This window comes from Amblyomma americanum, chromosome 7, assembly GCF_052857255.1.
Source record: "Amblyomma americanum isolate KBUSLIRL-KWMA chromosome 7, ASM5285725v1, whole genome shotgun sequence".
In the NCBI taxonomy this organism is placed as follows: domain Eukaryota; kingdom Metazoa; phylum Arthropoda; class Arachnida; order Ixodida; family Ixodidae; genus Amblyomma; species Amblyomma americanum.
The window spans coordinates 77,472,097-77,499,775 of NC_135503.1; the positions used below are offsets into that span (position 1 = coordinate 77,472,097).

At 45.3% G+C, this 27,679-nt stretch overlaps 2 protein-coding genes across 5 annotated transcripts in view; one reads left to right on the forward strand and one right to left on the reverse strand.

Annotated features, from left to right (window-relative positions):
• Positions 1 to 3,852: 3,852 nt before the first annotated feature.
• LOC144099337 (3-dehydrosphinganine reductase-like) lies at positions 3,853 to 16,695 on the reverse strand. 2 transcript variants are annotated; one of them, XM_077632558.1, is made up of 4 exons: positions 16,546 to 16,695; positions 9,935 to 10,445; positions 8,776 to 8,955; positions 3,853 to 5,528 (listed from the first exon to the last, which is right to left on the reverse strand). In XM_077632558.1, exons 2-4 carry the CDS (start codon positions 10,406 to 10,408, stop codon positions 5,148 to 5,150), a joined length of 1,035 nt encoding a protein of 344 aa, XP_077488684.1. In that variant the 5' UTR covers positions 10,409 to 10,445; positions 16,546 to 16,695; the 3' UTR covers positions 3,853 to 5,147. The 2 variants fall into 2 exon arrangements, with proteins under 2 accessions (XP_077488684.1, XP_077488685.1); XM_077632559.1 differs by having other exon boundaries at positions 16,495 to 16,633.
• Positions 16,696 to 17,153: 458 nt separating this feature from the next.
• LOC144099338 (low density lipoprotein receptor adapter protein 1-like) overlaps positions 17,154 to 27,679 on the forward strand; it is a 40,516-nt gene continuing 29,990 nt past the window's right edge. For all 3 annotated transcript variants that reach the window (XM_077632562.1, XM_077632560.1, XM_077632561.1), the window contains exons 1-2: positions 17,154 to 17,288; positions 25,822 to 25,964. In XM_077632562.1, the coding sequence (XP_077488688.1) occupies positions 17,222 to 17,288; positions 25,822 to 25,964 (210 nt within the window). In that variant the 5' untranslated portion in view covers positions 17,154 to 17,221. The remainder of the gene's footprint in view (positions 17,289 to 25,821; positions 25,965 to 27,679) is intronic.

A 27,679-nucleotide genomic window follows, 5' to 3' on the forward strand; every position in this document is an offset into this window, starting at 1 on the left:
TGGGCCATATTTCGAGTTCATTTTTGGGTACAAATCGGGATATTAAGCAAAAGTTCCATAATTCGGGTTTTTTGTCTGGACATATTTTACACAGAAAGTCATTTTACAGTATAGCGCTCGTTCTGGGCGACATGATATGACCTCTTTACTGCTTGTTTTATAAAATTTTGCACAGACGGCAGGTTGCATTGAAAAGCTTTCCGGAATTGGATATGCACTCTTGTGCCTCATGTATTGAAATTATTTTGCTTATGAATTATATCTATACAGCATTTCCATGTTTGTACAAGGCCTCTACGGCCTGTACACAGTGAAAATATTAACTGAACATCATGGCAGCCATTTTATATGTGCCGTGAAAGAGCCATCGAGCAGGACATAGTTAACGTGGGTAGTGCTTGACGCACTGACTCCGGAGAGAAGTCTGGTGGCCGCCAATATCTGTGCCTCTTGCTACAATTCAAAGACGATTATTGATTAGGGTTCAAAGACGATTATTTAATAACAAATGCTAAAAAGGGTTTAAGATCTAAGGTTAGCTGTGCAAATTTGTTGTTAGGATAACAGCAGCCCTTCTGTAACAAGTGCAAGATGTACGCTATTTTTCGTGTGGTGCCTTGGGCTTGGTAAAAAATGCATTCTCTAAAGTGAATTTTTGAGCAGGAATCGGGTTTAATTTCAGATGTTAATAAGTCTATTCGTGGTGCACAAATCGTATAAAGTAGGATTTTAGCCGAAAAACGAAGGGCCCCATTTGACCCTTTGTGGTTCGGCGCCTGTGATTGTGCAAGCGGCTTTTCAGTTTTTTTTTTAAGCATTTACAGCTGTTTTCACAAAGTCAGAGATGCTAGCAACATTTGAAATCCCTGCTGGACAAAAAGGTAGGGCCATTTGATGGCTAGCAAAAAGGATCACCAGAACACAAGAAATAAAGATGGACATTGCAAATTTCTACGGTGGACTTTGGAAGTGTTGCCTGGTGCTGCAACTTTTGAAGCGAAACCTCACTATGCTGGGTAAAGCCGCTCTTCGTGTGGCACTAAGTTTGACCTTCTTTGACCTTGAACCGAGGGGAAACCATGTGGCAGCTATGACGTCATTCAGCCGCCGCTGTAACCAAGTGCTCACCTCTGTTTGTATAGGCCGTCGGCGTTCTTTGTGCTTCCTACTTGGCGCTGAGAACATTATACTGATTTTGAGTAAAGGAAGGGTGCATGACTGGCTCCCTGGGACAGTGGACACGCTTTGAGATGTGTGGAGGTGGTGAGAGAGATGTGGGCTGCATGCATTAGTGCTGACAACGCTATGGCAGACACAGGGCACTTCAGCAATAGGCCGCAACGTTCATTGGGTGACCAACCTTTAACTGCCACTTGTGTGGGCGTGTTGCTTATCCAGTGTGCGGAACGCGCTCAATGTTACGGACGCCGTGCCGCGTCTACTTGCCCGGTACACCACAGCTTTCGCTTTCTAACCAGGTTCAGTAGTTAAACCGCAGCTGATCATTTTTCTTCTGTCGTGCAGTGGAATGTTTTACTAAAGGATAGAGTAGCTAATTTTCTGTTGCGGGAGCTGCTACGGATGATAAAGAAAACAGTTAATTCAGAATACATGTCTATCTCACGAGATGAAAGATCTGATTAAGAAATGTTAAAGCATGAGGGCAACTAATCCTGCAGACAAAATAGAACTAGCAGAGTTATCGAAGTTAATAAGCGCAAGGTAGCAGACATAAGGAAGTTCAATATGCAGAGAACGGAGCATTCTCTAAAGAATGGAGGAAACTAGGTATAGGTAAAAACCTGATGTATGGGTTAAGAAACAAGGAGGGCAATGTCATTAGGAATATGGATAAGATAGTGAAAGTAGGGGGATAGTTCTACGCAAATCTATACAGTAGCCAATGCAATCGGAACGTTACTGATGGAGACAGTAGCGCAGAGCTATGCGTCATGCCGCCAGTAACGAAAGAGAAAATAAAGAAAGCCTTAGGGGCAATGCAAAGGGGAAAAGCAGGTGGCGAGGATCAGGTAAGACTAGTTCTGTTGAAAGACGGAGGGGAGATTCTGCTAGAAACAATAGTCATCCTATATATGCAATGCCTTATGACCTCGACTGCACCAGAAGCTTGGAAGAACACAAATATAATCTTGATTCATAAGAAAGGAGACGCCAAAGACTTGAAAATTTACGGACCGATTAGATTACTATCCGTTGCCTACAAGGTATTTACTAAGGTAATCGCTAATAGAGTCAGGGCAACCTTAGAATTGAATGAATCAAATGATTAGGCAGGCTTTCGTAAAGGATATTCCGCAATGGATCATATTCACACTATCAGATGATAGAGAAATGCGCAGAACATAACCAACCCCTATATATAGCCTTCATTGATTACGAGAAAGCATTCAACTCAGTGGAAACCTCAGCAGTCATACAGGCATTGCGGAATCGGGGTGTAGAAGAGCCTTATGTCAAAATACTATAAGGAATAAATAGGACCTGCACAGCTACCGTAGCCCTCCATAAAATCGGCAATAAAATTTCACTAAGAAAGGGCGTCAGGCAAGGAGACACATTCTCGCCAATGCTTTTCACCGACTATTTACAGGAGGTATACCAAGGCCTGAATTGGGAACAGTTGGGAATAAGAGTAAATGGAGAATACCTAAATAATCTGCGATTCGCTGATGACGCTGCCTTGCTGAGTCATTTAGGAGGTGAAATGCAAATCCTGATCAATGAGTTAGACAGGTAGAGCAGAACGGTGGGTCTAAAAATTAACATGCAGAAAACCAAAGCAATGTTCAACTGTCTAGCAAGGAAACAGCAGTTCACAATTGGCAGCGAGGGCCTGGAAGTGGTAAAGTACGTCAACTTGGGCAGGTAGTGACAGCTGATCCGGATCGTGAGAGGGAAATAACTAGATGGATAAAAATGGGGTGGAGCGCATATTGCAGATTCTCTCAGATCATGAATGGCAGGTTGCCAATATCCCTCAAGAGAGAAGTGTACAACAGCTGTATCCTACCGGTATTCGCCTACGGGGCAGAAACGTGGAGGCTAACGACAAGGGTTCAGCTTAAGTTAAGGACTACACAGCTAGCCATGGAAATAAAAATGGTAGGTGTAACTTTAAGAGACTGGAAGCGGGCAGAGTGGGTGAGGGAACAGACGTGCGTTAATGACATCCTAGTCGAAATCAAGAGGAAGAAATGGGCTTGGGCAGGGCATGTACTGCGAAGGCAAGATAGCCGCTGGTCCTTAACGGTAATGGAGTGGATTCCAAGAGAAGGCAAGCGTAGCAGGGAGCGGCGGAAGGTTAGGTGGGCGGATGAGATTAGGAAGTTTGGAGGCATAGGGTGGGCGCAGCTGGCAAAGGACAGGGTTAATTGGAGTGACATGGGAGAGGTCTTTGCCCTGCAGTGGGTGTAGTCAGGCTGATGATGATGATGGTTTCTTGAATATGGCGTTCTGTAAGTGTAGAAGTGTGCTATGTGTGTGAATCGTAAAAGGATTTAGAGCTATGTCATTTTTGCAAAACGGGGTTGGAAATGTACATGTAATTTGTCAGATTTCTATCGTAGAACATAATGAGAGCCCAAACGGATTATGCCATACCAGCTAGATGCTCAAGTCCCCACCACTTGCCTGCAATCAAAAATCTTTGAAGCAGTTTTCTGCCTCTGGAATAGAGGAAATCGAGGTAGCTCACTTTGAAATAAATTACCTGCAGGGATCTCATATGATCATAATTAAGTTGTTTTTGCAGTTCAAGACCCCGGGAGGCAAAACGTCTCAAGTGTGAAACATGCATACCTGTGCACACACGTCAAGGCACCAAAACAACCATTGTTTTGCGAGCAGTTTATTGATTAATACTCAATCACAAAAATGTCGCACCAGTCAGTTCAGTTTTTTGGATCAATGTGAAGACACAGGTCAACAGAGGGCTGTCCCCAGGCAAGACCTGGCACAGTGGTTAGACACTGTGTGAGGCACTGTGACTAGCTGTCGTGTGCGTTAAGAAATAGCGGACACTGTTTCGTTGTACATGCCCTCCAAACACATGCGTCTGTTTGTCTGCTTTAGTTACGCACGCACACCCACACATTAAGTAACAAAGCATGACCAAGGCGCGGCAGTGCACGACGGCCTGCCACGAACAGAATGGTTCAGCAGGACATAAAAACCACCCACACTGATGAGAGACATGCCAGCGACAAAACTAGTTCACAGAATGTGTTCATCCCACAAACCATGCATGGGAGATTAACTGCGCCGTATACAACGCTGTCGGAACCCTGAGCGACATAAAGGTAAGGAAATTAGAGAACCGAAACACACACGTGGGAAGCCTGGCAGAAGTAACGAGAACATAGGTGTTGATCAAGTGTACAGCCTGTTCATTGTTAGGCCACTGTTGCATCGTCAGGATGAAATTATTGCGTATTTTCCATACATATGCAAAGCACTACTGCTACACAATATTTGTGCTCGTCAACCATGTCCCAAATGGTCTGTACCAATCACTGAGAAGTAAATGCGCTGCAGCTATTGTGAGGTGGCAAGCACAATCCTCCCAACAACATGCCTGACATTTTGTACGCCTTACAAAAGCCATTTCGAAGCTTGAACTGACCCAGCTGGGACATGTTTAGCAGCCTCTCGTTCCACGAGCATGGCATAGCAGACAGTTTGCACGAGTTTTTTATGTCAGAGTAGCAACACTTGCCCAGACAACACACAACCTGCAACAATGTGAAAAGTGTACACACTGCAAGCTAGCGTATTTGTGACCAACACCAAAGACAGCTGCTAAAATGACGGCACTGCAAAGACTGTCAGTGGCCCACATCATTCCTGTACGGTAGCATTTCAGATGCAAATGCAAAGTACTATAGACATTCATGTGCAGAATGCACGAAGTACCAACCCACCAAACTTCTTGGCCCCAAATTCCTCGAACAAGGGGCCGCAACAGCTCACCATACTTGGCACATGCATAACTCCAGGCACCAAAAAAAGACTGCCTCACAAATTTTAAAATGCCCATTTTAAACACTCGCATGCAAGTGCTGTGCACTTGTCATCCCCTCGGACATTGATAGCCTTCCAGCAGCCATACGTCCTCCTGCTCTTACGAGTTAGCTTCCCTTCTTCCCACCTTCGCGCTTTGCTGCACAGTGGGCCACAACCCTGTAGAAGTGTCTCAGGTAAAGGCATCCCACAATGCGCAGCACGCCCATGGTTGCAGCTTGCATCACCAGCTCGAGCAGTGAGCTCGGTGGCATCATGCCCGCGCACAGCGTGAGAACCATGCAGCTATCCAGCCCCATGGTCGAGGTCACGTTGCCTTCTAGTATGTCTTGCAGCAGGGCACTGGCCACGGCGTCGGGAGACCATAGCCCAGCTGCAGACGAAATGAGCTTTGTCTCGGTTGGCTTGGTACGTTCCTCTTCGGCGAAGCCCGGCGTGTCGGTGTCGGGCACAAAAGCCACCATCACATGTACACCACGGTGCTTTACCTGTGCGAGAAGATCGCCGGCTATTAAATGACAACTATATGGGCTGCTCCACACACAGAATGCAACACGCATCCAGCCATGGCTCAAATACTGGCTGGCTATACAGTCGTGTCTCGTTAATATGGACACAACGGTTCCAGAGCAAAATTGTCCATAAAGAGAGTCGTCCGTAATAACGAATCATGAAGAAAAAAAAAATGTAATTAAGGCCTGCTTCTGTGCATACTGATGTCTAGCGAAGTTGAACTTAGACATGATTTTCGGAGCTACAGGCCCATTATTCTGGTCGCTATTATGCTTGAAATAATGCTGTGCAGCTTAACACGCCTAGTGATCTATGAAATGTTTGAAGGAGTCTCGTGGCTAAATGACCTAGCTACTACTATGACTGCTCATATCTCACAAACTGCTAGTATATATCAGTACACAGTTGGCTGACGACTGCTGAATGCAGCTTTTTACGTGGCACAAGCTGGAAAGAATTTCCATTGCAGTCATTCAAGCAATATGGAAAATAGTGAGGCGCGCCAATTGGGCAGCTTTGTACCATAAAGTATGAAACCACCAACGAGATGGGCCGTCACTCAGCCCTTCGCACTTTTTCATTGCATTCCCTCCGATATCCTACGCTCAAAATGCAGAAATCGAAACACTTTGTCGGGGCAGTAGAGATCTTGTTCTCATCTGCATACATATTACTGTGACAAAAATACATGAGCCCTGTTGGGAGCTGTGCATTTCCCTCCTGTCCATTCTCCAGACAGCGAGTTTCCATATTTACGAGGCGGAAATACATTGAAAAAGTTTGGTCGCCAGAAAAACTGTCCATAATTACAGTTGTTCATATTAATGGGGGTTGTATTAACGAGGCACTACTATTATTATTTAATGGCTTGGGTCCCACAAAGCACTTAACCAGCGAACTATCGCCACAGCCAGATATGCGATGCAGTTCCATCCAAATATATGACCACCACACGAGTTATTCCATGAAAAGAAAATGCTTTGCTGGTTACATAAACAAAAGCTAATCATGACAAAAATTATAAGTGCATGAGTTTGTATGCATCTGGCTTACTTAACATGGTCAAACATTAAAATGACAATTTTGTTTACTCCTGTGATTGGTTAGTTGTGCAACTCAACACTAGAAACTGCCGCTTTTTTTTTACAGTACTAGCTGCTATAGCCAAGGTTCTCAGCCTTCACGCAGTAGGAGCCATCGTTGCGACCAGATGGTCATGACTACTACTGCTACTAGGCCACTTGACCAACCCGTGATCACAGGGTGGTCATGGGCGATCATGTGACTCGCACTTGGTTTTCAGCAGATAAGACGACGAAGTGTGAGGCGAGGGATGACAGAATTGCGCAGCATCCCACGCGTCTGTGCAGTAGCAGCTGCTGCAGTTGTGATAAGCCGCCAGTGGCGATGTGGCACCTCTGTCACGTTGCGGGAGGTCCATGGATGCAGCCACGGCCTAGTGCTGTGCTCTGAATGTAGCCCGTATGCAGGAGGCCACAGGCAAAAATGTGCGGCAAAAACGAGATGAACGCTTTCCGGACCTTGCATGACGAGATGCTCAACGCAACATTTGCAACATTTCTCGTACCAAAAAGCACTCGTTGCAACCCTCCCCAAAAGAAACACATTTCCTCAAAAAACACGTCTACCTGGCCAAAGCCAGAGAGATCGAAGCTACAGCAGCCACTGGCAGATTTTTTTGGACTTATTCATGCCTTTATGACGAACAGAAAGCTTTCTTATGGGACTAATGCATCCTTCCGACTAATTTTTTTCTAAGCTTACTGAAATAAAGAGCTTGTTTTTGCCGCTTATCCCATGGTGCGGGGGGCCGCTTTGTTGAACTCTGTTGGTCTGGTGTGTTTTTATTTAACTTTTAATATGGCACGCTTCTGGGCTGTTCACTGCTTTCCACGCGATCACTGGTAGGCATTGCAGGGAAGTGAAAGGCAAGCGGAAAGGGTCCGACCCTGAGAGTATGGACCACACGAAACCTTCAGAGTCCCTGGCAAATGCATACAGAAGTCGCACTGTAGTTGGATACAACTCAAGAATGAAGTGGAAAATCCCCTTCAAAGGAGGCCCTTCAGCCAATGGTGTTGGCCGATTCTAATGATGCTGCGGTTAATCCCTTTGCACTTGATAGCATGTCATCGTTGTGTGCTGGCAGGTGCAAGGAGATTAACCATGGGCTAATGGTTCAACCACGATGTCAAGGCAGCCGGTCGGCACCCTTGGCCGGAGGGCCTTGTATGACAAGCATATGCCGCTTTGTTGTGAAGTTGTATCCATGCATAGATAAAAAGGTACACTGCAGTGTGTGGTCCTCAGTACCAACTGTGCGGGTGAAGATAAGAATTGTTGAAATTGTCAAGTTTACACACATGCAATCTACAAGCCAGGCAGCCATTTTTGAGCCCCGTTCATTTTTGGCAATGCTGAGACGAGTGGTTCTGTTGTGCATGGTCAGCACACGTTGCGTGTGCATGTCCATGACAGTATGGAAGAACCGTCGTAAACAGTCCGGCACTCAGGAATGGTTCCCTGTGAGTTGCTGCGGCGACCAATGAATCTTGCACTCAGTGCCATTTGTACCTCATGCAACACACACAAAAAAAAGCCCCGCGGGCCACTTGGGCATAACTTGACAGTCCAAAACATCTTTTGATGAAGGCCCCCACTTTTGAGGATTCCTTCAGAAAACAGACTGCTGGAAATTTCTGAAATGAGAAATGTCTTGTATGGCAAACTCACTCCTAAAACAGCCAAGTACAATCCCTGTACATATGCACTACACGTCATCCCCACTTCCCATTATATCCAGATTTTTGACAGGTATGCTTGAAATGCTTTGAAGTAACTCACGCATGCCTCAAACCCCACCATTTATTTTACCCTCTTTCATATGGAACCAATCGTACTGCACTTTTTCAGACTGTTTTAATGTACAGCCAGTAGTCATTAATTGAGGTTGAACATTATTTTAAGAGCCATGCATCCGCACGCTCCTTTCCGCATGCATGTGAGACACTAAAGGATAGAAGCTAAGGCACGCAGAGTGCCTCAGCACCTTTGAGGAGCCATCGGTATTTCCAGGCACTAGAGATTGAGAACCGCTCGTTTATTTATAGCCACACAAGTGACTGTGTCCGAGCGGACATCAACTCTAGCTGTACCGCAAACACCAGAAGCCACCTCCACCGTAAAGGGACTAGCACTCACCTCCATGCGAAGCGACTGGGCCAGTCCAACAAGGGCAAACTTGGCTGGACAGTAGGCTGTGTAGCCGTAAATGCCCATGAGGCCAGCAACGGACGACACGAATGTCACACTGCCTGATCCGCGCTGCTTCATGCCAGGCAGCACCGCACGGGTAGCATGTACAGCACTCAGGTAGTTCACCTATGAGATGCACGTCACAATGCCATCACAGTGGTGTGGGACACAGCATTACAGTGATTCCTGAACCATGCAAAACTATAGATTTCAGACCTAGCAGTACATTCTCCCCAGCATTGCTCACAAATACAAGCTAAACGAGGAACAGCTAAGCACCCTGCCAAAAGACAAGCAGGTTGCATGTGCTTTGCGGTGTCTGCCAGTGTTAAGTTGCTCTTACTGCACATGCCCTAATAAGCAGGTGGTGCTTACTGTCTGTGAGGTATGTTCACCTGGCTCTGAGTTAGACAGGGCTGACCTGATGCAGCTCTTAACAGAGCCTTGTACAAGCACTATACTGTACAAAAGCACTGAAATTTTCTTTAAAGCACTCTGGTTCTGAAACCTTAGGCAAACAAAGAAGTAACAGCTGAAGCAACTGAGAGGGCTGGTGCAAGAAGATATACAGAAAATATAAAACAATGCTAGGAACCTGCTGTACAACTGCAAAAAATGAACAAACTTAAAATGCAGTACATGTTCAACGACAGAAGACGACATGTTGGACCCTGTTCTCGCAGTAATGCTTGACTGCCCTGCCTTGTGTGCGTGTGCTTATAAACAAAGGGACAATGTCTGCTGCCCGCACCGCAGACGTCTGGAATTACTGGGCAGCCAACGTGTGGGAAAAGTGGGGAAAGGGACAGGGAAAAGGATAGACTGTATGCATACTGACAGTGATTGCATAGCTTCCTCTGAGAGAGGTCCGCTCACTGACGCCAGGAGCTGAGGGAACGATGAGGTGCACTTGGGATCATAGGTTGGCTAGTGGAGTTCAACATCCGAGGCCTGAACCATGTATAAAAATCACACCAGCTTCCGCAGGCCCTATCGCGAGTTGTCCGTCAGGAAAAGGAAGGCCTCAGTGCCATCTGTTCAGAGCTCTCAGGAAGAAAGCTGAAACAGAGGTCAGCAAATCTAAGGCCCAAGAACACACACTTGCCTCCATCATGTGTCGGAAATCGGACAACAGCGTCTCGTCAAAGCGCTGGCTGACTGCTGCTCCCGCGCAGTTCACCAGGTAGTCGACAGGCCCGCACACCTGCTCCGCTTCCACGACGCCCCGAACCAGCACCGCCTCGCCGACTTCTCCCTCCGTCAGGTCCGCCGACAGAGTGTGGACAGCCTGCTCTGGTGAGCTCGCCTCTTCCAGGAGCTCGATCTTGACTTCCTCAAGACGGTCCAGATTGCGGGCCACCAGCGTCACATTTGCTCCACGGCGTATCACTGCGCGAGCCAGCGCGCGACCGATGCCACTCGAGCCGCCTGTGATGAGAAAATGGCGGTGCCGCAGGCATGCTCGGCGGGCCTGGTACCGGTGCCACAGCCGCGATACCATGAGCAGTGCCACAGGAGAGGCCAGCAGGATTGGCACATAGTAATGCCACGGTGAAGATGATGCTGATGATGAAGACATTGTGTTGCCCTCAGCCGAGCGATGGTTTTATGAGAAGCTGCGCGATAAAAGAAAACGAACAGGTGATTAGGCCTTAACTTAAAGATATGTGGTCTCTCTACTGCCGGGTAGGAAGAATAGAGGATATATGCCACAGCTACAACATGCAACATAGCACACGAAGTGTGTTATGCATGTCTCTTAATCCCTTTAATACAGCTGACGTTTGCGAGAACACTATTTAGAGTACTCCTTTTAAAGTAACACATGCAGAGAGCTGAGAACTTTTTTTGTTCTTAAAACTGCACGGAATGACAAGTCTTAAAGGACATTATACTATTTTAATGCAATGGCATATAGGCTGTCGTCTCACAAAAAATTTCTGGCTTCTCAGTAACAAAATTTTCTGATTCATCAATTCCTTGATGACGTCACCAGAGTAATGTGACCCCAATTGACCCATCAGAGAGCACCGCAAAATATGAAATTCTCCACGAAATTCCCCGACTGGATGAGGGAGGTCACATGACCTTGACATAGGTAATCACAACCTTCCCACCATGGAAGGCGGCAACCTGCACACCAGAGCAAAATGCCCACCATTGCCAAATTCAATGCAGCTGCCACCTGCCCACCATGATGCCACGCATGAGCTTCATGGGAGCTCGGGAAGAGCAATGTGCATCTCACAAGCCCTACCATTGGCTACGATTGAAACAGCACCTGTCGGCCACTGGCACACCACTTAACAGCTGCACCACTGTGCCAGTAGTGGTATGAGGACTACCCACGATATATGAATGCGAATGAGAGGGCTTTGATGTCACCAACACCACGTGACCACCAGTGGACCAATTGATGATGATGATGATGACCTCTGGTTGAATGGCACGTACCCACGGTGAGGGATTGGCCAGGGTACATTGTTGATACACACACACACACATGGGTAAGGAGTGGAATAATTGGATAATTTTGTGAGGAAGGCAACAGGAAACTACTAAAGTTGAAAACGTCATGACCCCCCAAAATTTTAGAAGTAGGCCCAACCCAGAAAATGGATTAAGTAGGATTAGTGGGCAGGACAGTATAATCCCATATGATAATCTAAAGAAAGGCACTCAAACATTCTAGAAGGTGATGATTCACGCATACCGTATAGACCTTTTCACGACCCTCAGGACAACCGGTTTTTCTAGGCTGTGGGGAGAACGTGGGAGAGCTAAATCCTCAACTTTTTCCTGTGCTACGGGCATAGTCGAGTGCGCAATATGGTGGCTCCAGTAGACCTGTTTGTGAAAAAGTCTATAAGGGCAACGGAACCAGTTCCAAATGGAGTTTTGGAGGAAAAATTGCAAGAAAAACATAAGACACTCATTGTAGACACCAAAGCACATAACCTAAATGCTATCGCATTTTCTTTTTTAAAAATGTGGTCAAGAAGGCCCCTAAGTCTTATCCTGGTTGCCTATCAAGTTGACAGGCATAGATATATCAAATGCTGTGTCACATGGAGAGATAGGTAGAAAGGAACGTGTTTACCGTAAAATACAGCGAGACGTTTTTTCACAGTTTTTTTAGTTTCCTGGAGGAAATAAAATGATTTGCTATGACTACTTCGCCACATGGTTTACAAAGAGTATTTTCTGGTCTCTTGAGTATGAAGTTATGTGTAAGACACGTATGTACAATGCGAAGGCAACACAAGATAGCTTCAATAAAGTGTTCTTGGTGCTGATATAATTTTCATTCACCAAGGGTCGGCTTTACCAGGTGTTGTTGATTTCATCATCCCAAGTGTGACTGCCCTTTCTTTATTAGTTTACTCTAATGAACTGGATCTGTGTATTACCACAGAGCCAACACTTGGTAAACTGGTATGGTGTGTAGGGCTTAACGTCAAAAAGATGTACATGGGCTATGGGAAGCTACAGTGGAGGGCAACATATTAATTTCGACCACTCGGGGTTCTTCAGGGAGTACAGACACCAAATTTTGGTTGCATGTTTTCTTATTTTTTAATGACACTGCTATACATGGATCAACCCATTGTTTTCACCTGTAATTTATAATTAAATTTGTTCCCTCTCTTCTTTCAATTTAGTTTCAACAGCTGAGCAATGGCTATGACGACAAACGTCTGTATAGGTAATGTGAAGCGTTAGAAAAACTGCAATATAATAGCTGCTGTATTGTTTCAATTCACTACAATGCTAAAGACAGCCTACCTCAACGGCTGGAACACAAGTGAACAAGCAACAATTATACTGCAGTTTTTCTCATGCTTCATGTGACCTATATGAACCTTTGATCACATAGCCATTGTTCAGCTGGTGAAACCGAAAATGAAACAGGTGAGAGAAGAAATTCGATTATAAATTACTTAGCAGTCATAGGCGAATACCATGGGGTTATACATGTATACTACCGTCTTACGCATCATTATAAAAGTGAAAACACGCATAAAAAAATTGAGTGTGTATACTCCTTTAAGGGGGAAGAGGGCTTGAGACAAAAATTTGTTAATGATGAGAAGCTTGGAACGCAAACATTATTTTAATTCATAAGAAAGGAGACGCCAAGGACTTGAAAAATTACAGACCGATCAGTTTACTGTCCATTGCCTACAAGGTATTTACTAAGGCAATTGCTAATAGAGTCAGGGCAACCTTAGACTTTAATTACCCAAATGATCAAGCAGGCTTTCATAAAGGATATTCCATAATAGATTATATTCACACTATCAATCAGGTGATAGTGAAATGTGCAGAATATAACCAACCCCTACATATAGCCTTCATTGATTACGAGAAAGCATTAGACTCAGTGGAAACCTCAGCAGTAATACAGGAGATGAACTGCAAATCATGATCAATGAGTTAGACAGACAAAGCAGAACGGTGGGTCTAAAAATTAACACCCAGAAAACAAAAGTATTGCTCAACAGTCTAGCAAGGGAACAGTAGTTCACAATTGACAGCAAGGTGCTGGAAGTGGTAAAGGTCTACTTAGGGCAGGTAGTGACAGCTGATCCGGATCATGAGAGGGAAATAACTAGACGCATAAGAATGGAGTGGAGCGCATATGGCAGGTTCTCTCAGATCATGAATGGCAGTTTACCAATATCCCTCAAAAGAAAAGTGTACGACGGCTGTATCTTACTGATGCTCATCTAGAGAGCAGAAACGTGGAGGCTAACGAAAAGGGTTCAGTTCAAGTTAAGGACAACGCAGTGAGCCATGGAAAGAAAAATGATAGGTGTAACGTTAAGGAACCGGAAGCGGGCAGAGTGGGTGAGGGAACAGACGCGAGTTAATGATATCCTAGTCGAAATCAAGAGAAAGAAATGGCCTTGGGCAGGGCATGTAATACGAAAGCAAGACAACCACTGGTCCTTAAGGGTAACTGAGTGAATTCCAAGAGAAGGCAAGCGTAGCACGGGGCGGCAGAAAGTTAGGTGGGTGGACAAAATTAAGAAGTTTGCTGGCATAGGGTGGATGCAGCTGGCAAAGGACAGGGCTAATTAAAGAGACATGGGAGAGGCCTTTGCCCTGCAATGGGCGTAGTCGGGCGGATGATGGTGATGAATTAAAAAATCTTTAGGGACATATTTTTTTGTGTTGATTCTAAACATGTTATTTAATTTCATGCACAGCAAGTGCTTGTATACTTACCTGTTATGTTAATTTTTAGTTGAGAAATTTGAAGAAATGTTGCTGCAGGGAACTAGCAAAAATGACCGGCTTTTCTGAACATCAAAGAATGCGATAAGGGTAAAATTACCATCCTGCCTATCATAAAACTTGAGCTGCAGGGTTTTGAAGTTGCCATTTAACTTGCCGCTGCTACATCGTCTTCCATCAACGACCTTCTTCAATGTAGTTTTTTTTTTCATCATATTTCTTGTATTTGCACGCTAGAAACTGTGTGCTGAATCTGAGTGCTATAATACTAGACTCGACGCCAATAACGGATAGTACTTTCAATGTACTGTTTGCAATCACTATTTACTGTTGGTACTTCACCCTTTATATGATGTCCTTTCCATAAGTTTTTAAAAAGGCGTTCACAGCCTACAGTGTTGCTCTGGCACACAAACATCTATTAAATGTACTGTGCGACAACTTTTTTGAGAGTGCAGGCAAGGCTAGAGAGCTGGAACACATTCTCTATACTTAAGCAATGAAACAGTTCCCGAATGCAGTTAATAGCATATTGGTGATACTAGCTACTTAAAACATATTTCTAGAATAACTGCACATTTTAAAAGTTAGACAGTCGTGGCAAAAGCAGTTTTTTTTATTACAACGAATTATCTAGACACGTCCAGTTGCAAGAAGCACCCATCGATGGCTCCCACTGTACCAGCCATGGAATGAGGCAGCCGTGCGCTAAGCAACGTGCCGGCAGGTGTCTTACAACCAAACTACTGCTGGAGTGACATGGTAAAAGACGTTTTTCCTTTGCAGTCTTCTCTTCATAGCTAAGAAAAGCTGTCACTGAATATAATCATTCGCCTAACTGCTCTGAATGCAGTGCACAATGCCTCAGTAACAAGTAAATTCAGAATCTGCATTATGTTAGACCCTTGTCACTCCGCATCTTTTGGTTTATGACATGACGCTTCACAATGGCAGTTACAGAACCATCAGCATTTAAATAAGTTGCCAGAAAGCATTTGACTAGGGAATTCATATTCTGTCTCAATGGTTAGGGTGCTCGGCTACAGAGCCGGAGTGCCCGGGTTCAGACCCGGCCGTGGCGGCCAAGTTCAATGGAGGTGTGCTGTGCAATGTCAGTGCAGGTTAAAGATCCCCAGGTGATCAAAATTATTCCGGAGTGCTCCACTATGGCACCTCCTTCACTTCCGCCTTCCTCCCTACCCTTGCGATGTGGTTGAGGTGTCTGCCGAGTAGCGAGACTGTTACTGCGCCGTTAATTTCCCGATAGCCAATCATATTCCATGCTTGGTTCCAATTTTCCTGCAAGCACTAGAAGGGCAGTTGGAAAGAGCTGTGAGCAAAGTAACTGCAAGAATGAAAAGTTAAGGAATGCTTATAGCTATGCACCTCAAAAACCAACATCAGACCAACAGTGGAGATTTAGAAATGGAAAGGCATGAAAATTACACTATGCAATTCAGTTTTAAAGATCTCATTATAACAACGCTACAGATGTGCCAAAGTAAGACAAAAATAGTCAGCCATGATGGCCAAGCTCTCTAAACGTCCTACAGAATTAAGATGTCATTCACACTAGAACCGCGTTGGGTACTAGGCTCATTATAGTTGGTGGCACAGGCTGCAACAACTTCTTTTTAGTTCTTTTCAGCGTCCCCCCATAGTTTTTGTGTTAGGTACTGGCCTTCTTGTACAAACTATTAATGTGTCCTTCCAAAACATTTATACCCTAGCAAAAAGAACCCAGTGAAATAGCACGCAGTGCTCCTGTAGGAAGCTTACACGATTGCTAAAAGGCGAGTGCTTTCAGTTAAAAGCTGATCACATTACTAAGGCATTCGTTGGTTGTCTCGTTCGCTGCACCAGGAGTAAAATATTGGTGGTTAAGCAAATAGTTAAACTCTCTGAAGAACGCATGGCGCACAGCTCGAGCACTGCGCGCTGTCACCCTCCGCCAGTGCATACACAGACATGCCTTTTCAGGAAGATGTGGCCTCAGTGCAAAGGGGCTGAGCGCACTTCGGATCAAGTGCAGCTTCCTTTGGGGACGAATTGAAGGAAAGACAGTACACTGAATCTCAGGCAATAAACCCCGAACTATTTTCAGCAGTCCTGTATACCAGTAACTGCCCCTCTTATTTACCAACTGAGTGCCCCAACAAAGGGTACGCGACCGCTCAAAGCGAGCCAGAAAGACCCTCTTGCACCTGACATGCTCATTTCCCCTAACCATTGTCTATAGGGCGAAAATGCAAAACTATTATAGAAACGGAGCCGCACGTTGCACTTTGCTTAACGCTTTGGCGCGCGTTGCAAGCGCCACATCGGCCCTCCAAAATCACGCCGCCCGAAGTGCGCGCGAGCGTCTACGTGGAAAGGTTTCCAACAAGTGCTCAGCACGAACACACCACACACTTTCTGGCTCACCAGAAGTACACGTCAGAGAGCAGCGGCAGGTATACAACGAAGAAAACTCACGAGTTCCCACCGAAGCGGTGGGGATTTGCACAGTTCGCGGCCAGTTCCCACCCCTCAGCTGCTCTCGCCACAACTGATGGCGATGGAGATAGCGCCGATGCGACGCCGCTCAGCTCACGTAGTTGTCAAGCGATCTAGAGGTCGTTTTTGCGTGCCAAGGACAAGGTGTAGCAGTTGAGCGAATCCGTTACACTTCGAGTTCATCGCCTGTTCAATGAGTGCCTGAGCATTTTCTTTCATGAACCATGGAACCGCTTTCTTTCTCTCTGCGAAACTGAGGCGCGCCGATGCGACGTGAAAATAGCAGAAAAGGGAAACGCGCATTTTTTGCTTCTTTTTAGCTTTCCACTTCTCTCGTTACATGACTGGCGCAAAGTTAGCTCGCAGTAGCAGTAGCCGCAGGTTGCAAGGGGACGGCGTCAAGCGAGCGGCGCGCCGTCAAATTTCCGCGAACGGCTGTTTTTTCCCGGCGGCGAGTCTGTTTACGAGGCGCCTACGGACAGGAACTGACCGCAACGACGGCGAAACCCGTACCAGTGCCGTACTACCCCAAGCGAAAACAAACTGGTCTGGCTCGCGGCCAAGCACCGTCGTCGGTCTTCGTTGACGTTTGTTTAGCACGCATATTACGGTAACTCGGTATCGCCTTGCTCTGCGCTTCTACGGCGGCGACGACATGACATCGATTTGGAAATCCGTCTGGTCTTCGCCCATGGGTCTGCTGGGTCGTCTCCGGCACAAAAGTGAGTTGAGAGCGGGGCTGGACGTCGTGGCGGTCGGGTTGTGTGTGTTGTTTGTTGACGTATCCGTCGCGAGAAGCGCATGCTTCCTACGCGCGCTTCCTTTCCTGTGCACGAACCAGAAAGAGAAACCGGCGGCTTTTCTGGGGTAGAAAAAGAGCGCGCGCGCCGCGCCGTGGCACAGCGTGTTTCCTTTCGCTCGAGCCAGCGCGACCGCTTTTAACTCGATTGAATGGGCGGGACCCCTGTCCTATTATATGTACCGGGAAGCTCGCTTCGTGAGCCGGCACGATCTGCCGGCAGTTGTTTTCTTCGTGGGCGTAGAAAAAGAAAACTATTTCTGCCGACGTAGAACACGTATCGGTAGCTCCGCGTTTCCGGGGGACCGCAGGCAGCGTGTCGCACGGCTCAGGTGCAGCGACCGCGCTCGACGCATGTAGGGCTGTTGTAGCGTGACTAATCTCCTCGCACTTTGGAAGCGCTTCGCGTGTCATGCGATCATGCAAATGACTCGTTCCATTGTCTCAGAACGCTTACGCGATCCAGAATAGCACTCTGTTGGGGCGCGGCTGCATTCAGTGCACTTTTGCATTCCTTCACTGGGCGTGACGATCGCTACACTCGCAAGTTGCGTCATTTAATACACCGGCGGTTGCACCTGTACCGACACGCGCGGGTCGGTAGCGTTGGGAGTCTTCGTTGAGGCATATAACGTCTCTCGTGTTGTCTGCTGCACGACCGTTGTCCGTTTAGCCTTTTGCGCGTGTGCGCGCTCTTAGAAGAACGAAAGACGACGCCGTAGAGAACACAATAAAACGCGGGGTGGGCGCGTGTGCGCGCGCAGTGGCAGCTTGTCGTGTCCGCGAAGAATATAATGGGACGTTTGTGGCAGGCGCGACGCCGGGGCTTTTGAAGGGCCTGTTTGTATCCGCTGTGTTGCCTCTCGCATCACGGCATTGTCGCGGCGTCGCCGCTCTGCGGGAGGCGCAGCTAGCGCGCAGGGAAGCGAGGTCACACCGTTAGCGAGAGACGTACGAAGAAGAAACGAAGCTAAACTTCGGCGGGGAGGGAACTGGCTGTGGTGCGTACAGCTGTGACGCAACGGCCGCCGCAGCCAGCGCGCAGGCTGCACAGTCGCAGCAGGCGGGTTCTTCGATGTACCGGCACGCGCGCGAGAGTGTTTGGTGGACGCCGCTTGCTTCTAGGACGCGTGCGAGAGGCGAGGCTCGCTCTCGTCTGCTGCGAAGGACGGCTGCGCAATGCGCCGTGAGCGTTATCGAAAATAAAAAAAAAATGCCGAGAAAGGCCGTGATGCGAATGTCGCCAGGCGGAGGAGTTGGCAGCAACACAGCCAGCGAACTGGTTGGCAATGGGGCTGTGTGTATATGTATGTATGGCATTGGTCATGTGCCATGTGAGGCCTGCAGCGTGTTCAAATGCTGGGGTATTGGAAACTGACACCTGAGCTCAGATGGGCAAGGCGATCGCATCTGTTACACTGCAGCGTGTAATTGTAATGCCTCTTGAGGTTGGTAATTTGTCCATTCATTCATGAGAATTTCAGACACAGCCATTGCCTTTGGGGGCAAACAAGTGAACATATAACTTGCATAACTTTGTGACATGATGGTGCATGGAATTGCCAATGAGCACCATCAGAAGAGATTTTGACAGTGGAAACACCTGACATAGCTTTTACGCCTGAGGGAGAGCGTCAAGTCGTTGAGGTCATCAACACCCAAAAGCAATCTCGTGCTTTACTGCCGAGATTGCTAAGGATGCGAGTGCAAGCCAGACCTTCGCGAGTGGAAAATATTTAAAGAAACGTCAGGAGCAGCTTATGCTCTAAATAGTCGGCACCTTTGCAATCAACAAAAACGGCACAGATTGCATTAGCACACCTTTAGTCGGCTTGCTAGCAAAGGAGATGGCCTACCTAGATAGCTAGCTTAACCGTGACCTTTCACTTCTGCCATTTCATATCTTCGCTTGTGTGTTTGAAACAAAAAGCGCTCGTGTTGTTTCTTTTCTGCGTCCTGTTTTTCATGCTAAGATTGTAGTCATGAAAAAGTAACTAGCCTAACTTCAATCACTGGCTAGCTGTTACTGCTCTTGGGAAATGGACTAAAAAGGTGTTCGAAGATGGCAACAGTTTCACGAGAGGTCAGTGAAGCAGGCCTTGGATGAAATGAAACAGACTGGATCCTTGTGTTGCAATGCTGTGCAGACCATGTTTATTTCTCCATTCATCGTTACTGTATCCTCATTGAAATAACTGTAGAAAAAACATCACTGTTAATATAAAATTTACAAGTTGCACGAACATAATCTCAGCTGGGATGTAGAAGTCTAAATGAGCACAACATTGAAAGAAGTTGATGCCGTTCAAAGCGTGAGACAAAAGTAGCAAGGATAGTGGTTTGCGTCAGTTATCATGAAGCTGTGTAGGTGGCAAAGGCATGTGTAAATTGAGTGATTTCATGCAGGATTTAGTAGGATTAGAGTATTCCTTAAGGCCATGCTGGCATGGAAACTTGGACTAGACACCTAATTTTAGTTGTGGATCTTTTTCCTTTAAATGATGCTTCAGACATCACAATACATAGATCACTGTGTGATATCTGCCTGCAACTGGTAAGTAATGTATAACTGAATTTCATCTCTCATGCTGTTTCGGTTTCATCAACTGAGCGATGGCTGTGGCTTGCAGTTGGCCATTAGGTAACATGAGGCATGAAAAAAACCTGCAATATAAACGTTGATATGATGTTTCAATTCACTACACCATTTAAACCAGTTTGCTTCAAGAGCTGGAATGACAACATATGACATATCAGCAGTTATATTGCCACTTTTTTCACTCCTCATGGAACCAAAAGGTCAATAACACGTCACAGCGATCAGTTGATTGATGAAACCGAAACTTAAGAAGAAATTCAATTATAAATTATTTAGCAGTCATAGGCTAATATTGTGCAGTTGTCCATGTCTAACTCATCATTTGAAAGAAAGAAGCAAAAACTCAGTGTCAGTAGTCCTCCGAGAGCAAACCTCTGCATTAAATACTCAGGTCAACAACTCCGCATTGAGTGCATTTTGAGTCTTGCAGATAGAGCAGGCACCTCTTTACTGCACTCTTGTTATCTGTATAATCTATATTGGCCATTGTGAAAGGGCCATAAATAATGGAAGCAAGTTTGAACTTTGGTAAGGATGATAGGCCCGGTGGGAAATAGAAATGGTGTGTTGTTATGGTGCTGTTGTGGGAGAAGATAGGCTAGAGGTTTCGTTAATTTTTGTGTGATTGTTATTTCTATTTCATTCTAAATCATTCGACACTGCTAATCAGGGTGCATTTATTGCTGAACTTTGAAGGTAGAGAGAAGGTTGTTACTGATGTAGTAATTGAGTATCAAATATAAATTGTATGTTTCACGGGAACTGTTTTTGTCAGCTATGACCACCAAGGTAACCTAGTGGAGCCACTCTTTTAAAGGACACTTCCGACAGCTACATCCAATTTTTCTTGTTTGTAAAAGTTGATCCTGTGGCTCTTTCTGGGTATGTTGATATTTGTCCGGCACCATAAGACATGTTTACTGCTGGGAAATGTGCATTAAAAAATTTTCCCACCTCGCGATTTGGACTTGCAACATCTGCACGAAAATATACTCTGTGACCATTGTTTCGAAGTGAATAGCGCTGTAGCCTAGCCTCTGGGATCTGTGCCAAGAAAACTGTTTGTGCACTGCAGTTCAATTGTGAAATTGGCCAGTGATGGCAACACCTGTTATTTTATTTTTATAAAGAAACAAAAAAACCTTATAAAAGCTCCATTTTCAGTGGAAGTTGCGTCTTTGTCGTTAGAATGTGTCAACCTGTTGATACATGCAAACTTCAGCTATCAGCAGTGCCCTTTAAAGGCACGTGAACTCAGGGAGACACCTTGGAACTCTTGAGTGAATGATGCTACCATTGATGTACGGATATACCTGCCCACAGTGTCAGTATTTTGTAAAGCTGTGAAACCCTGAAGTACCTACACTTCAAGACACTGGGGTTGACCAAAATCATAGAACTATATAGAGTGAATCACTGTCAATCCTTGAGGTATCTACAAATGAAACACAAGCTCCATGCATTTAACCTGTATATTGGAATTGACAAACAGTGTAATGTAGGAAACCTATTCAATTGTTTTGAAGAAATCTGTGAATAATGCTTCATCACTTTGGCCCTCAGTTCAAGCCTAGTCATGTACGCTTCAAACCAGTAGTGCTGTTACTGTGTAACCATAGTGTAAAACTAAAATACTTAATGCTCGCATTTTGCAGCCAAAATGGTAGCCCATAAACATTGACTGTTAGTCAGGTTTGTTAATTTGCAATGATTTGTTCAATAAATTGAATTAGAGTACAAAAAATAGCAACCATCAGATTCCTCGTTTGACATGGTTAAGCTGTCCCTGTTGGTTACCTGGATGCTTGTCTCAGCTTAATGCCGCTCCTGTGGGTTGCACAAAATTGCATTTCTCTTCAAGATATGCACAGGACAGCCATAATGTATAGGTATGAATAGTGGCTTATTTGCAAGAGCAACATTGAAAAACCTTGACACTGTTAGTCTTATTCAGCAGTAATCAAAGCTTAATTTAAGGAACACGCCAAGGAGTTGACGATCTTAAATAAGCAATCTATCTGTTCATGTATGTTATAATGACTTTGTGGCTTCTCCAACTCTTGTAGGCAGCAAAGGGTTAAATCGTGAAGGGAAATGCGTGCCTTTCACTGTTTCTATGGTCTCCCTGCTCCACCAGGCATGCATCTAATCATAGGAGAGGAATGCTGTTGGCTTTCAAAAAGGACACATGTGACAGATGTCACTTTCGGGGGAAGGTTTTTGATTGGCTTCGTGTGCAATGGCCCAAATGAGTTGCCAGGCTTAGGCTGGGTTGCTCTTGTCACGTAGTATGTTTTATAGTTCACCATGTGCTCTGAGAATGCGCGCCGTGCTGCCCGCATGTGAGCAACACTGGCAGAGGGAGGGAATGGCTTTCCCTTTGTTTGTTGCCAAGTTCCACTGAAATGGTAGGGGTAATCCGTCTCCCGCATGATGCCCTAGCTGCAAAACAACGCTGTTCACTTGGTGGCTTAAGCCTAACTGTTCCATGTGTGCATCACATGCACTCACTGCAAGTCAGCCGTGGGCTGGGCGGTGGCTTAGCGACAGCAATGTTCTATTGATAAGCGTGTGTTGGTGGATTCTGTTTCTGGCCACATTCCAGTGGAAGCAGAATAGGAAAACACTTGTGCGTGTAGAATTTGTTGCATGTTACAGAACTCCAGGTGGTCAGAATTAATCCGGATTCCTCTCCTGTGGCATGTCTTATAGCGTGGATGTCATTTCACCCTGTAAAGAACCATGAGCTTTAATTAAACAAGCCAGTGTGATTAGTAGTGCAGTAAAGAGCCATGTGGTATGTTACTTTGAAATAGAATGACTCCAGTGTATGCTGGCGCGATTTTGTGCTCGAGCTTTGAGGTTAGATAAAAAGAATAATGATAGCCTGTCGTGAAATACAGGTGCTCCTTTTAGTGACACTGCAAGCTAGTGGTGGCGTTGCATTGTTTTTGTAACTCTGTTGTAATTTTGTTCTTTCTATTTTGTGTAGCCTCTACCAATTCAGAGCTAACTCTTTTGACAAGTCTCTTATACTCCTAACATGATGAGTGGTTTTAACAGGGCCTATCCTGGATGTATTGTTTTTAATAGCCGTGCTTCAAGTATGTTGTGAGAAACACAGAGTCAGAGTGTTCTGCTGCATCTTTTGTGTCTGTGGCATTGTTATCAGTGGTAGCGGTTAATAATGGGATGATCAGTCAGTTCAGCATCAAGGTGCATTGTTGGGCAAATTGGTGAGACATTCTGTAGGAAAACAGCGTAGAAAAACACAGGACTAAGAAAGTCAGACAGACTCGAGCGCTGACTAACAACACAGTGTATTTAGTGTGAGAGCGAAATAAATATGGAAGAAATGACTGATGCGCAGGCACGGAAAAGGAAAAAACAACGTCAAGGCAAGTGCACCAAGCTCGTCAGTCTGAGTTAAGGTAGTTCAGCTCGTGACGTGATGATGAAACAGAAGGTTTGCTGGCTTAGGGAGCACGCCTCATCCTTGGAGGACATTGTTCCCCAAACCAACCTGGTCGTACACTATAAATCGTGCTAGAACTGCGTCCCCCTTTTTGAACAGTGCGAAATTCTCAGATGCTAGCCCAAGCAACGCACAAGGGAAATCTATGAAGCCCTTGTCATGGCGCGCAAGGGATCTTCATGTGCCAGCAAACCTTCTGTTTCGTTATCACGCCACGAGCTGAACTATCTCAACTCAGACTGAGGAGCATGGTGCCTTTGCCATGACGTTGTTGTTCTTTCCTTTTCCATGCCTGTGCGTCAGTCATTTTTTCTGTGTACTTATTTCGCTCTCGCACTAAATACTTTGTGTTGTTAGTCAGTGCTCGAGTCTGTCTGTCTTTCTTAGTCCTGTGTTTTTTTGCGCTGTTTTCCTACAGTCAGTTCAGCTTTGTTTACAGCGTGCGGGAACAGTTGTGGGATTTAAATTTTGCTGAACAGAGGATAAAAATGATTTAATTTTGAAAGGAAGGCAGGATTTATGATGACTGGTGACGGAAGATATCAGCATGGTAGCAAAACAAGAATAGGTTAAAAGTGTTAACAAAGGACTAATACTCCCTTGTTAAGAATAGTTAAAGCAAAATAATGCGGATTTTGTGAGACTGTGAAGTGTACAGTGCACATTTCTTGGGGGCGCTTCACCCAGAAATGAAGGATGCTCGTATTCATAGAATATATCTCAAGTAGTAACAATAGTAGCGAGGACGATGGCTCTAGAAGTTATTCTGTGATGCTAAGAAAGTTTGTGTGAGAAATTTAAGCTAAAGGATTCTTGTAGTGGGACTGTCATGCACCTGACAATGGTCCATTCATTAGTTCTGAGGTAAAACATTGTAGCGTATATGTGAATGGCATGTTTCTCTTTCGCTTTGTTGTCAAGAGTGGCATGGGGGCATTATTACCAAACACAGCTTTGCCTTTGTGCCTGAAAGAAGTGAATGATATGCTAAAAAGATTTGGGAGGCATTTGAGCTCATTCTTTAAGGGTATGACATGAGTGTTTAGTGGGTCCCATCAGCGACTTCGCTTGGTCTCGTTAGTGTATTACCAGATCACGTGCTTTGCTAATGTTACCAGATCACATGATGCGCCAGTGTCACATGACACAAGCATACAACCCCTTACCGACATGCACTTTGCCACTTGCTTAATCTTCTTTAAGTAGAGCCTATCTACTCACACTCATTAGCGTACAGTTATAAGCTTAGAGCTACCGCATTATTTGAAGACCACACGACACGCATTTTGAACCCCACTTTAAACAAGCCATATGAACGTGTGTGCATGGCCTAGGGGTAGCATGTCTAACTCGCAAGTTGAGGGTCAGTGGTTTGATTTCCTGCTAATTACCCCAATTTTCTTTTCAGCGCAGTTCATTTGTTTATATGCCATAATGATGTTTGAGTCATGTTGCGACCTTGTAATCGCAGTTTATGCAATGTTTTAAGTACTTTTCAATTCTGTCGCTTCATATTTGACGTAAAGCCTTTTTGACTTATCCGGAGTTTCTCGACACAACGCTGGGTGCTGACAGGACAATGCCAAGATTTTCACTGAATGGTAGCTGTAAAGCTATTGCTTTAAAATAATGCAAAGAAGAGTGCTGGGAGCTTCTTTTAGTTATTTTTTGGGGGACGACACATTAGCAGTGTCTTGGCTCTTGGTAATTATCCGCTTGTACAAGGAGTTTAATCGTGCTAGTCTCTGGTATTAGGAAGCGTCAACAGAACAGCCCTAGCATTCATTCTGCAGCACAGGAGATGCCTTGGGGGTTGTCGTCATCTTTTTCAAATCCAAGCAAGTGCTTTGGTTATTCTACAGTACACACTTGATATTTGTTTGAACAAATGTTCTGACAGATGTTCAAGTGAGGATGCCTTCTCTGCTGGATAGCCTTTGCAACCTTTCCACCTGAGGGCAGTGAACAATGTGAATCGGGTGAAGCAAGTGATGGCCTGAGCCAATCAGGGGTGCTTTTCTGCATGTGACTGGTTGTGTAAGGTAGAGACCAGAATGAGTCAGGGAACAAGCATGAGCTAGTGATATTTCAGCTGAGATCAAGAAGCGGAAGTGGATGTAAGCAGGGCATGTAATGCGAAGGTAAGATAACCGCTGGTCCTTAAGGGTAACGGGCTGGATTTCACGACAAGGCAAGCGTAGCAGGGGGCAGCAAAAACTTAGGTGTGCAGTTGAGATTAAAAGGTTTGTGGGGATAAGATGGCTGCGGCTGGCATAGGACAGGATTAATTAGATAGATATTGGAGAGGCCTTTGTCCTTCAGTGGCCACAGTCAGGCTAAGGGGCAGGATGGTGATGATGACTGGCCTGTTTGTTCTCGCAGAGCTGTCCGAGGAGTGGGTTAACATCCAGCAGCCGGTGGTGGAAGGCATCACCTTCTATGCCAAGTACCTGGGCAGCACGCTTGTCGAGGAGCCCAGTGGGGACAAGGCCACCGCGGATGCCATCAAGGCCATCATTGCCATGGTGATTAATGGTGGCACTGCCATTTCTCTGCTTTTTTTTTTTTGCGCACCCTGTCGGCTTGTTGGAATTGTACACTGCATTCTTGTCAGTGCCACCCAGTGGCTGGCCCAAAGAAATGCCCTGAGAATTGGAGGAGCAAGAAAAAAAATTGCAAGGTTGTAGCTTACACGGATCAACTACCGGTCCTGAGGACAGAGTTTCCCGATAAGGTAGAGTGCTCGAGATCGGTGATCCGGAGCAGAGCTCTGAATCCACGAAGAAGTAAGAAATGTCTCGGCTGATGAGAACTGAGGAATTGAATCCAAATCGCCCGTTGAAGCACTCTTTTTGTTTAGCCGAGCAAGGAAGCACGCTCCGGATCACTGATTGGAATACGCTTAATTCTCTATTGTATGGTCAAAAATTATGTGAAATACTCTTCATCGCTGTATTCTAATCTGTGGACATCTCTCGTAAAATGCAGTCTGTGCTGGAGTTTCTCATTTTCAATGACATGCTTGTTTGTAGAGGTAGCTGTATACAATCTTGTAGAAGTAGTAGTCAGAAAACCAGTGCAGTCACAGCTGGTAGGCATTAATATTTTGTTTAGCGATATTAACACTACTTTTGATATAGTGGAAATAAATCTCTTGTAACAATAATCTTCGCACTTAATGCGGTATGAATAAAAGGCAGCTTGTTGCTCACATGTATGCTTGCATGAGTAAAACCTTCAATGTGGACGCTATGTTAAGGTTGTGTTGCTACTGTTCCACGGCTCTTGTGAAGATAAAAGCAGCAGCAGTTTGTCATGAAACATCTTTTGCCTTAGTAGAAGCATTAAGAAAACTGCAAACGTTGATAAGAAGGATGTGACATAATTGTTTTTTGAAATGTTCAAGAAAAGGTGTATTATGTACTGGGATGTTTTGGTCACGTGGTGTGAACGTGTATTTATGGACAAATCTTCACTGCAAAATGTCACTTCTGCTCTCTGCACAACTTTCTGTGCCAGTTAAAAATTTGAATTTTGTTTGAGCACTGTTGCTTGGTCTGGCAATACTGAGGTAAAAACAAAATCTTAATTTTTATTATGATTTAATTGGCATTGCCATCTTTCTTTTGCTTCCATGGACATCAATGAATTGTGAGCACAGTTAGAAGGATGCAGTCGTAGCGTCTAAAATGAAATAGCAGCTCGTGTTGTATGGTGTAACCAGATAAAGTGTAGGATGTTGGAAATCATGATGTGGGATCTGGTATTGCTGTATGATTAAAATGCTAGTTCAATAGTTAATGCCACCATACTCAAGTATGAAGTATCTTCACATGCAAGTATTTCCAGATGAATGCTTTGTTTTATGGTTAATAGACAAAATCTGCAGATAAACTAGTGTGCCATGAAAGAACTCAACCAGTTTTGGAGCTAGTGTCAGCTCTGCCATTCCGCTGTTGTGCTTGTTGCTTTGCTGCATTATTTCTTTCACTTCAGTATTAGGGGGCTTTCTCTGACAGACAGCATTTATGTTTATGGCATGGTGTTGGCACACATTGTTTATGACATCGTATACCATAGCCAAAAAACTCGGCACATTCGCAAGTGGCCCGTTGAGAGTGTTGTCCAGATAGGCCGAGAAGTGGGTGCATTAGAAAATGCGTCCCAACTAGGTTGTGTGGTCTCGGTGGGCACGGAATGAACTCTCTTAATGTTAGATTTGAAGACATACAGTGGTCGC